The sequence below is a fragment of the Populus alba genome, chromosome 4 (genome assembly GCF_005239225.2).
Source record: "Populus alba chromosome 4, ASM523922v2, whole genome shotgun sequence".
Lineage (NCBI taxonomy): Eukaryota > Viridiplantae > Streptophyta > Magnoliopsida > Malpighiales > Salicaceae > Populus > Populus alba.
Window position 1 is genome coordinate 4,354,818 of NC_133287.1, and position 12,411 is coordinate 4,367,228.

At 31.8% G+C, this 12,411-nt stretch overlaps 2 protein-coding genes across 2 annotated transcripts; both read right to left on the reverse strand.

The window, feature by feature from the left end:
* Positions 1-660: 660 nt before the first annotated feature.
* LOC118033044 (trans-resveratrol di-O-methyltransferase) lies at positions 661-2,166 on the reverse strand. The gene is made up of 2 exons (XM_035037883.2): positions 1,357-2,166; positions 661-1,177 (listed from the first exon to the last, which is right to left on the reverse strand). Exons 1-2 carry the CDS (start codon positions 2,128-2,130, stop codon positions 875-877), a joined length of 1,077 nt encoding a protein of 358 aa, XP_034893774.1. The 5' UTR covers positions 2,131-2,166; the 3' UTR covers positions 661-874.
* Positions 2,167-3,983: 1,817 nt separating this feature from the next.
* LOC118033045 (probable O-methyltransferase 3) lies at positions 3,984-5,478 on the reverse strand. The gene is made up of 2 exons (XM_035037884.2): positions 4,588-5,478; positions 3,984-4,451 (listed from the first exon to the last, which is right to left on the reverse strand). Exons 1-2 carry the CDS (start codon positions 5,362-5,364, stop codon positions 4,149-4,151), a joined length of 1,080 nt encoding a protein of 359 aa, XP_034893775.1. The 5' UTR covers positions 5,365-5,478; the 3' UTR covers positions 3,984-4,148.
* Positions 5,479-12,411: the final 6,933 nt, after the last annotated feature.

Here is a 12,411-nt window from a genome sequence, read left to right on the forward strand (position 1 = left end):
AAAAGTAACCTTTTATATTTAACTAATCTAACCAAATATTCATATGAACTTGTCCAGAACATCTTGATATCCAAACAATAAAAACAAAGCAAAGGTGAACAAAACACAAATAACACATAATTATACCAAATAGAATCCCCACATAATTAAAAACTAAATTCAAAATTTCATTAATAAATATTTTCTCTTCAAATACTCTAACTCTCTAAAAAATTTAAATAAACTAACAAAACTAACCTAAATAAAATAAAAAACCTAAAAATAAAGAGAAAGCAATAAAAAATCTTAAGAAAAATAAAATTATTAAGCATAATATTTGTTTTTCTAAACTAAATAAAAAAATAAAAATAATTAAGAATTTTTCTTAAACCTGCAGCTAGAAAAAGGATTGTTTCTTTGTTTTTTCTATTTATCTTGCACTCGTAAAACCGCAGCATAGTCATAATTTTTAAGTGGTTCATCTACGTTTCTTCTCAGTTATAATTAAATCTATGGTTTCAACTTCAACTAGATACATGTCTTCGCATGTATTAGTTGAGTCAGGAAGAATTATAGAGGAAATAATTCTCTCCGTCAACTCAAAACATTACAAGAAGCTGTTTAGCCATGGCCTCCGATTGATGTTATCTAAGATGCTACCGATGCAGGAAAACTGTGCAATTGTAAAGAGAAAGAAACAATAAGAACACAGTTATTGTATGCGGCAGTGCATCATACACAGTAAGAACACAGTTACATAAAGTTCCCTAGGCCACATGGATTATGGCAATCCAGCAAGCTAAAATTACATCGTACCCTTGACTATCATATCAAACTAGAACACATATTCATCCAAAAAGGAGAAAAAATGGGATCCCGAATCCGAAACAAATTCTCAGGGATACACCATAATAATAGAATTTAGCCCAGATGTGGCTGTAATCTTGTAGTGACTAAAGCCAGCCTCCAGGAAAAGTTTTTTCCATTCCTCCTCATTTCTTCCCCTTCCATTGCATATAAGCATCATTTCCATGTCAACAAAGAGCCTTGTTTTGGTCAATTCATGTTCATCTTTCTTGTCATTAATCACCATTTCCACTAGTACAAGCTTTCCTCCCTCATCTTTGCTTGGAATTGCTGCTCTGCATCGCTTCAAAATCTTTATGCAGTCCTCATCACTCCAGTTAAGCAAAACTGACTGCAAAGAGTTCAATGTAACCTTCAAAAAACTGAAGAGAGGAGAACATTGTTTCTCGTGTTGTCCTTGAAAGATTTTATACTAGTACCATAATTAATGTTTACAGATTGGTATGCTATCAATATTAATTGATCAAATTAAGAATCAAATAATGAACAAAGGAAAACTGGTATGCATACCTTGATAATAATTGCATCTGCAGAAGGGATGGACTTGAACATGTCACCTCCAACAAATTTCAAGTTTTCACTTTCTGGCAAGTTGGCAACAACATGTGGGAGGTCCAAGACTGTGCATTTCATATGAGGGTATGCATCAGCTATGCTCCTAGCAAGAGTTCCTGTGCCACCCCCTACATCAACCAACGAATCCACTGACTCGAAAATCTCCATGTGCTCTTTGACAACCAAGCTCACCAATTGAGAATCACTGGCCATTGATTCATTCAAGTTGTTGATGAATTTGATGTTTCTCTTCCCATATTCCCAAAAGCTCATTCCATGGTAAGCTTCAAATGGCGTGCGCTCCTTCCCTTGGATCCACTCGCCGAGAGAAAACCAGGGACTCATTAACACAGGATCTAGCATTGCTATAACAGCTGGGGGCAAGTTGGTGGGGCTATCTTTGAGCAATAGCCTAGAAGAAGAAGTGAGAACATAACCTTCTTCTTCTTCTTCTTGATTCCCATGCATTTTGGTTGTATCAAAGACACCAGAATGCACCAGTATACGCATAAGGCGCTGGAGGAAATTTGCTTTTGATACAGGAATATCTAGTGCTGAAACCAACTGTGGAAGGGTAATGGGTTGGTTATTTTTGTGGATTATATCCGGTATGCCTAGCTGAACAGCACATTTTAGTGACATTGATTCTATAAAGTAGTAGATATGTTTGTAGAGTTTACACTGAGCCTTAAACAGCTCACTAACTCCATGTCCTTGATCTACATCCATCTTTTTTTGCAGGTTTCTACCTTATTTGCTTTCGAAACAGTCCAATGCAGTTGGTTCTCTTATAATGCAGTCTCGACTCTTGCACTGTGCATTACGTGGATGAAAGGTTAACGAGGAAGTTTCATTTTGTCAGAAACTACTACTTAAACAATTACGACCGCTAAACTAAATTGACATTTGGAAATTTCAAAACAGTTGTAAGAGGACATGCGTGGAAAAAAGGGTAGAAGGCTGAGCTTAATAAATGGCTCTTGACTGACCAAATCAAAGAGACTGTAAACATGGATTTTCTTATTCCTTTTGATGTAGTCTTTTTATCATTCTAAAGATTTAAAGGATGTCTATTAAAGTTTTATCAAGAACAATCACCTGTGATAGACGTAACAAGACCACGATGTGATATAATTTTAGTAAAAAACATGTGTGCAAAGTCCACAATGTGGGCTTCAACTGGGACAGGTATTTCTTTATTAACTTGGCTTTGATCAAGATGAAAGCAAGCATCATGAATCATTCAACAAGCCCCCCTTTTTTTTTTTTTTTATCAAATTTTCGAGTTGCTAGTTATTTACATGAACTCTGGACAGCGTGAAGAATCAAGAATGTTTATTATTCAATTATGGGATTTTTCCAGGATCTTGTTGATTTCTTAGAGGTGCACGATTTGACTGCAGAGATCGTGATGTGTGCCGTGTGGAGTTCCAATTCGCATTGAAGTTGATATTCACTGACCTGCAACGTAAACAAAGGACTAGTACGTACTAGACCAGGTCACTGTAGAAAACTATTGCAGATGTTTGGTGGAAAATAAATTCAGTATCTCTCTACGTTGTCTGGCATCAAGTTGAGTCCCAAAAGTCTCCATTAGGTTTTGGATCGTGCAATGAAGATCTTGTTATCGACAGCCCTGCAGATTCCGTGTGATTTTTGATGCAAGATTTTCAGTATAAATTATCTTGTTATCGTCTTTGAACTTAGGTCATTGAAACAGGTCAGTTTATTCTCTTTGGCCATAACAAGATCAGGACTAAAGACGAAAATCTTTAGCTAACTAAGTTTTTAATGGTAGAAGTTTCTGTCGTAGGATTAGTTAGAATACAATAAAGAGAAGCAATAGACATGAAGCTGGCCTTTTTCTCCGAAGTACATTATCTTAAAATCGTGGCATGTTCTTGAATTTTAGGTGGTGTCATTAATTTGATGCCAGAGTAGTACATGTATATACTTGAGTGTATGTTGTGTTGTGGTAAACTGTGATATAAAAAAGATAAGTTTAGAAAAATTAATTTTTGTTGTAGTTGTTTTGATTAAAATATATTTTTGGTTAAAATTATAATTAAAATTATTGTTTAATAAAAAATATATACAAAATATTTGATTAAAACAATGATTGTGATTGCGATTGTTCATTAATTTATTGTTTTATTGAACTTAGTCTCTAGTTTTAATGGGATTGGGATTGTGAACATGAAACCACATTAATTAAAAACATTCTAAGAAACAAAATCAAGAGAGAATCAAATTCTATAAATAATTGGTAAGAATTAATATATATATATATATATATATATATATATATATATATATATAATTTACTCGTATAAAAACTTGGATCCTGGTAAATTTTTAACCCGTACAAAAACTATCCAGCATTATTTTTTGTTATTTTAGTTTGGATAGCAAATTAGTAATAATAAAACAGAGTTTAATGAAAAGCAGAGGAGAAGCCGTAGCAAAAACATGTAGAAATAGCTTTTCAGAAACTGAATCCAAAACTCATTTATTAGTGGGGCTCATACATGAAATCATTATGTTTTGTAGCCAAACGGAATCATAATACCATGAACAAGCCATTCAAGTTCAACTTTGAGCGATGTAATTAATACGAATTAATACTTAATAGATCAACATAGAAGGGTGGTACTTGGACATTTGCCATCACGACAATGTCTCAAGGAGGATACATAAATTTATTCAGCAAGCATACTATATAGTTTTTAATTCATGGTTTCTGCATCCTATGGATAAACTTCAATTAGGGACCTTAAACCAAACAAGGGTGTGATCTTGTAGTGACTGAAGCCAGCCTCCAAGAACAGCTTTTCCCATTCTTCGACACTTCTCTCTTTTCCAGCAGCCACAACCATCATCAGCATGTCGAAGAGGAACTTTGTTTCGGTTAGTTCCTTCTCATCTTTCTTCTCATCTATCACCACATCTACTATAATCACCTTTCCTCCCTTTTCTTTGCTCGAAATAGCTTCTTTGCATTTCTTCAATATCTTCAAGCAATCCTCATCACTCCAACCATGAAAAATTAACTGCCAAAAAATGATCCAGCATTAGCTAACTGAGAACGTTGGCTACAGGTAAACGTTTATGCAAGATAATTAATTAAACAGATAATCAATTTCTTAGATGGAAGAGTAGTTTTTGAATGCAGAGAGCAGCTTATACCTTAAGTATGACGGCATCTGCAGAAGGGATATGTTGAAACATATCTCCTCCAACATAATTAAGGTTTTTGGTGCTTTCCAAGTTGGTTATGACTTGGGGAAGCTCAAGAACCGTGCATTTCATATGAGGGAATGCCTCGGATATGATCCTGGAAAGTGAGCCGGTACCACCTCCTACATCGACCATTGAATTCAACCCCTCAAAAATTGGCTTACAGTCTCTGATAACCATGTTCATCATCTGAGAATCACAGGCCATTGCTTCATTGAAAAGACGGTTGAGTTCAGGATTTTGGTTATGGTACTCCCAAAATGCCATCCCATATGCATGCTCAAATGCAGTAGGCTCATTTCCTCGAAACCAATCTCCCAAGGAAAGCCATGGTGTCACAAACGCTGGGTTAATCAATGACATAAACGGTGACAAGCAATTGGTGTTATCTTTGACAAGTAGCTGAGAAGGTGGTGTTAGAACATAGGCTTCTTCCTCCCCTTCTCCTTGACCACCGGCAGCTTTTGTGGTGGCAAAGAAGCCTGAGTGCACCAACATGCGCATAAGCCGGTATATGATACCAGTTTTGTTTGGTGCGATGTGCAGTGCTGAGACCAGGTGAGGGAGAGTGATTGGCCTGCCATGGTTGTGGATTATGTCTGGTATGCCTAGCTGGGATGCACACATGAGAGACATAGAATTTATGTAATTGAACATTTGGCTATGCAAATGAGTGTGAGCTTGAAACAACTCGGTTGCTTTCTGGTCTTGAATAATGGGATCCATATCTTTGCAAATCCCGTTACTCCTACCAATGTGGCTTGCACCGCATCGTGCTTTTAAGCTGGGAAATTTCTCCTTTTCTCTGTATGGTGGTAACTGTTAAGATTCGTGATGGTAGCAGGAAATTTCACCCTGTGTAAGGCGGGCCCACATCATTTATTCTAAGCTAGTTGAAAAGAGACAGTCAAGAACTTGATCACCTACACAGAATGAACCTACACGGAACGAATGTCCTGTCATTGGATAATACTGAGTCTTGATTCCTAGTTAATCAGATCTTGGATCACAAGTAATGAGAAATTAAAATAAGAAAAGAGAAGTTCTAGCCAAGCCGACCTTTGAAAATTGAAATGTGTAACTTAATGCTTGTCATTACTCATGACTTCAAATGTATCATTTTGTAACTTTTAACAAATTGATGTGCAAAGACTTTTTTTTTTTTTTTTTTAAAGTGTAATTTTATATTATTGGATATAATTTTTTATGTGATTGTTGGATTAAGTTAAAATTTTTCTAAGAGGCTTTAAAGCCCCCCCCCCCCAAATAAATTTAAAATTTATAACAATGAAGGCTTTATGATAATGTTTATAAGTTATTGTTTGAGATTTGTTATATATTCTTGGTTTATGATTTTTTTTTCCAGTTTGATTTAGAACTTGTTATTTTTTCAATCTTGTGTTAAGACTTTAATATTGATTTTCCGTTATTTTCAAGTTTTATAATTTTTTAGGTTAATTTTTAGGTTTATTGCTTTCGTGTGCGTTAGTTCATATCAGATCCTAACAATCCTAAGTTATTGCTTGATGTATATTTCGATCCCATGTTGTTTTGTTTTTTTTTATGTGCTACTAAATGATTATGGCTGGAAGAGGTTGCACAATAGAATGTGTTCAAGTAAGAGAGGATGAGGAGATTCTTTTTAGGAGATAAACTTTTAGGAGCTAGTGATAGAAAACATACAGAGATAAATTATAAAATTAAAAAGACAAGTTTAGGAACTTGTGATAGAAGACATGCAGAAATAAATTGCAAGTTAACTTGTTAGTTGGCGAATGTAAGGAGCCAAAAGATCGTGAGAAGAGTTATTATTGATTTATGGCTAGTTTTGAAACCTGTTTTAGAAACATGAGCAAATAAAAGAACTTATTGATCAGGATGACTATTGTGGAGATTTTGGTGATCCTATTTAGAGGGAGATAAATATGGGTTAGTATTCTCCATCATTTTATGATTTTAGTTTTATGATAATAACACAAACAATGTAAGTAATAGTAGTGACGATATCATTGACAGTTCCCTTCTTGATAAAATAGTGGTTATCTGCAAAGAAAAGATTAGAGGTGTTAAAAAAATGAAAATTATTGATTTTAAATTATATTGACCCTTTTAAGTACAAGGTTTATGTTATCATTAAAATAGATGTGTTCAAAGGTTATAATGATATAATACATTAATAAAGCAAGTTTGAAATTTATTACTTTAGAAGTCGATGGAAGAGAGATAATTTATCAATTATTGTTTCTTATTCAAGTTTTAAGATGAATGCGATGAAGTTAATGTCTAAAATTGTTATGCACTTTAAAGATGAGTTAAAGAGTTTTGATTAGACATCTACAAGATCAAGGTGAAAGCAATTTGAACTCGACAACGATTTCTTTTCAACTCAGAAAGATTCATACATAAGATTTTTTTTTTCTAATGTATAATTTTATATTATTGGACATCACTTTTGACCTGACTGTCGGATCGAGTTGAATTTAAAAAAAAAAAAAGATTCTAAAGGCCTTTTTCCTATAGTTTTATAATTTCATTGCAATCAGGTATTAAAAAGGCTTTCTAGTAATGTCTAGAAGTTATTGTTTGAGATTTGTTATATTTTTCTAGTTGATCCATGATTTGTTTTTCTTATTTGATTTTAATTTTAATTTTTCCATCTCGGCTTAAGATTTTTCTTGCTTTTACTTTTTTAGTTTCAAATTTTCTAGTTTGTTTAGACTAGTTTTTAGATTTATTTAAAAATTATAACTTTTTCAAAGAGATAAACCACCTAAAAATAAATATTAAATAATAAAATTTTAAATTAAAATTTACGTGTGATTTTTTTTTTTGCATAATTATGTACTCTTGTACTTATTGTCTTCCTTATGCTACTTCTATATCCATCACAAATGTGGCCCAGATCTCTTCGTATCCTTTTCAATTGGTGTCACCTTGGTGGCTTAAACAAGTGCATTGATAGTTATGCTTCAACAAAACATCTGACTACAATTATGAACACAAGAAATTACAGGGAATATTAAGCCATTGATAAAATATATATAACTATATGCTCCTGTCGTTTTGCAACCATTTCTTGTTGACAGAAATAAATAAATAAATAAACCATTTTTTAATCAAACTAACCGCTACGATTTATCAAATTCATGGCTGACCGTTTACTCACGCTTTCATACACGAGCAAGCCTACGTCCACCGACTAATTTCTGTGCCTTTTCCTGCGTTGGTTTAGGGCCAAATTGACCGCTGCTTCTAAGTTTGACTCCTGTTTAGTTCTGTAAGAATACATTTTCCAAACATACACGAAACAAAGACAACGAAAAATATATGCTTCTATGATTTGATGGATGCCTGAGTTTACTTTCGTGTACTTTGATTTTGTCTTAATTCAAAAAAAATAACCCAAGCAGTATGTATTTATAAGACTTTTCTTTTTTCTGTTTGGAAAAGTTCTTACATTTATTAATGGAGGAAAATTGAAGTCACTAGTTCTAAAGGGTCTATCCTTCATTTAAGACTTGAAAGTATGAGATTCAAATCCTAGGAATTGTGAAATGGAATTTAAGGATTAGCCCCATTAAATTTATGTATTCTCGGACATATTAATTTTTTTTTAAAAAAAGAACCCTAATATATTACTCCATTATCGTTTGAGTCTTAAAACTCTTGATTTTATCAGTTTTGACTCAAATATAATAGATATTATACTATATCATCCCTCCATCAATTTTTTGTTAGTAATAATTAACATTTTTTCATCAAATGTTTCCATCAAAGGCACCAAAAGAAATCCTAATAATGCTCAATGGAACAATTTTAGCCTTAAATCATGATAATTTTTATCCTGCCTCACTAGCTTGTATAAAAATGGAGGATGGATTTACTATTATTTCTTGGTAAAACTATTCCTTATGTCAGATTTGGACCTTTTTTTTTTTGTATTAGATAAAAGCATTTAAAATATGCATAAAATTAATAAAATCTAAGTTGTCTCTCTTTATTTCTATTATGGGTAAGTATATTCTTGTGCAGTTAGATTATACTTTAACTTTCTCTTTATCACCGGATCTTCTAATTTAGAATTTAAGCCTAGATTATAGGACTAGTGTTGTGCCCTAATATCTTCCTACATGTCTTCTATAGTATAAACTATTAGCATTTAAAAGCTCTTATATGGTGAGACTCATTAGTTTTTTCCTCTGGTTTTCTATCATACGAGATATCATGGAGTTTATTTTCCATTATCTCTTTTAGAAGTTATAACTATGCTAGGATGTTTCAAGTCTCTTTAATTGTTTCCATTAGTTTTCTAGAAAGTTTTCAAAGAACTCAGCTAGCTTAGTGGTACATCGTATGAACTATTCAAATTGTAACCATTACAGAACCATATTACGGAAGTAGCTAATGCAACATCATTTCTTATCAATGGAATCTATGGATAGTCTCCATAATAGGCCAAGTATGACTGAAAATAAGTATAACATGTTCTCTGGTGGAAAAGAAGACTTTCTTATGCCAAGAACTATGGCCTCCTAGATATTCTTTCTCAACTCAAAGGTTTCTCTATAAATTTTTTCAGATTTAAATAGAAGTGTTGTAAAGTCCTAAAAGATAAAATAAAATCTTCATTTCTACCATGTGACTAACAATCCATACAATTAAAAACCATAGACAGCATTTTAAGCCTTTTGTAATGATTTATCGATGATAAGGTTTCTACTAATACTGTTGTAATTAGGTTAGCTTTAAAGGAGACAAAATTTTTAAACATTAACAACCTCAAAATCAATCATCCTTTTTGGTGAAGGTAAAAGAACCAAATCATATATACCCAAGGCCAAAATTCTCAAATAAACTTCACTTTTATCATCATATAATCTCTTTTTTAACATAGATTTTAATGCACATCAAAATTAGCCCTGGTTATTACCTCACTTAGTCATCTGCCATCTGATGATCTATTTGAGTAATCCAAGCATAATTGGATGCGGAACGTTCTCTAGGCATGCAGAAGTAATTTTCTTTTTACTTCGAGCAATTCAAAACAGATTCATAGTCCTCAAGAGTGAGAGTTATATCCACTATATTAAAGGTGAAGCACCTATATTTTGGGTCTCAAAACCCTATCATGGTTTGAAAGCATGAATGTAGGACTTTGGTTTTAAGAAACTATGTTATATCCTTGTAGTGCTAGACTTAACATCAGTGAAACAAAGTCACACTCACCACCTAAATCCCCATATCTAATCCTATAATTGTTTGAAAACTTGAAAAAAATAACATGCATACACATGCAATATGGTTTGTAAAAATAAATATAGTAAATAAAATTAAATAGCGTAAATGAAACTAAATAGTGCAAAGAAAATAAATGTTTAAGAAATGAATAATAATCAAAATGATTAAAATATAAGAGAAAAAACACAAATAATTATAATCAACCTTATATTCCTAGTGGAGCTGTCATGCTGTTACACCTAATATGATTAGAACCTCTTAAATTAAAAGGAAAATCGAGAAAAAAAGAGAGTCTCTACCTAATAATAAAAGGAAACTAGGAATCCTAAAATAAATGTTAGTCTTAGAAATTCAAATAAGGGATTAGTTAGGCTTGATAGAATATATATCACCTTTATTGCGTCATTTAAAAAAATATTATATTTGTCATATGTTTTCACATAAATTTATTCAATGTGCGCTATTGATTGTCCAAAGTTATTTCTAAGCTTATTTTCAATTTATTTTAATTTACTTTAAAAAAAACATCGATCCCTGTGAATAGGAGACTCATTGATAAATTTTTAATAACAAAAATTTTCAATGTTAATCTCTAAAAATCATTGATTTTGAACTTTTAGCAAAAATGTTAACGTTAATCACTAAAAATATGAGACTTCAATGATTTTTTCATTTTAACAAAAAAAAAATTTTAATCTCTAAAAATAAGATATTTCATGTATTTTGTCCTTTTAGCAAAAATAACATTAATTCTTAAAAATAAAATAAATAAATCAAGTGAATAGTGCTCTACATGTAAAAACCTAAGACCTTAAGGAAAGAAGAAGAAAATGAGGGAAGAGGGGCTGTGACTTACCTCAAGGGTAGTTCCAAACGAGTGAAGACTTCTTATGATGACTTCTAGTTGTAGAGACGGTGACTTGCCAGTTATGTTATCGTGTTTTGAATGTTTTTTCCTCTTTAGCTTTGAGATTTCTTTTCTCTTATTTTCTATTCTTTTTCTTCCTTTTCTCATTCTCCTTTGAAACATTCTAGTTCAAACCAAATCTATTTCTAGTATGAAAAAACTCACTCTTTTTTCTTCCTTTTTTGATTTTTTTTTAATGGTTTTAGGTTTGTTTCCTCTCTTTTGGCTACCTTATTTTCTTTCTTTACTCTCACATTCATTCTCATTTTCTTAGCTTCAACTCTATTTTCCTTCTCTCACTACTTCAACATTTCTCTCTCTAAATTGGTCCTTTTATCTCTCTTGCTTTGCCTCTTCATTTATAGGCAACAATAAAGGTAATATAACCTTTCTAGATGAAACAATTACATCTCTTTGTTTTTCTGGTTCAATCTTGACCCTTCATTATTGTTGTGCATTTCATCCAAACATGCTTAGGTTGACTTTTTGAACTTAAATAGTTTTAGAGAGAAAAATCAATGAGTTTAGGGTTAATAATGGAGTACATATGCAAGTAAAGCAAATGATATGTTTGTTTGCATTTGTTGAAGGCATGATAGAGAGAAAAAAAATGTTCAATGGTCCGGCCAAAACATAAAGAAATAAAAATAAAAAACATTAATGCAATTGAAAGCTTGCATGTGAGAGAAGAAAGACGGTTGTCCCAGCTATGTTCAAAACAATATCATTTTGGCGTTCTGTTTCGCTTAAAATGCATCGTTTCATTTAAATTGAAATACCTTTGTTTTGGTTTTTCTTCCTTTTAGGTTTTTCAAGTTTAGCATTTTTTTCAATTTAGTTATTCTGTTTTCAATTTTCAATTTTCAATTTTTATCCAATTTCAACCCTTTTTTCAACTTTTGTTTTACCAATTTCACCCCTGATTTCTTTCATTTTTTCCTCTAAACCGACCTAATTAAGACCCAATATTTTCTTGTATTTCACAGTTTAGTCTTTAGTTTTCTAATTTGTGCATTTTCGATCAAATTGACTCTAAATTTTATTTATTTATTTTTAAATTAAGCCTACAATTGCATTAATAAGACATCTCAATTTTATCACCTTCTTTGGTTCTTGGTTTCAATTTCAATATCTTTCTTTATTTTTTCTAATTCATCTTGTATTAATGCTAGTCCTAAAAACGAGTAATTAATTAAGTGTAGGCCATTGGTTCAAAAAAAAATCCATTATTTCTAATAAGAAACTTACAACGCTACGATTCATAAATCTCTCTACAATAAAAACCAAAATCTCAACAAAATTCATATACCCTTCACTGTAAAGAATAATGAAAACAATATCTTTAACCCAACCAAGTAATAACTCTCGTTTTTGCTTCTTTTTTTTTTAATTGCTAGTATATAAAAAACAACTAGAAGTTGAAATATCTTATTATCTTAAACTCACTAAAACCAAAAATTAACTGAGATAATTGTAACTTTATAAATAAGCAAATAAGATGGAAAGAAAATCCAAACATTAGTAAACTAAACCCTCCCTATATATATACCAAAATAAAATCAGAATCAACTTAAGGAAAAAAATTTAATTAAAATTCAAACCAAATCAAACTCTCACAAAAAAAAAAA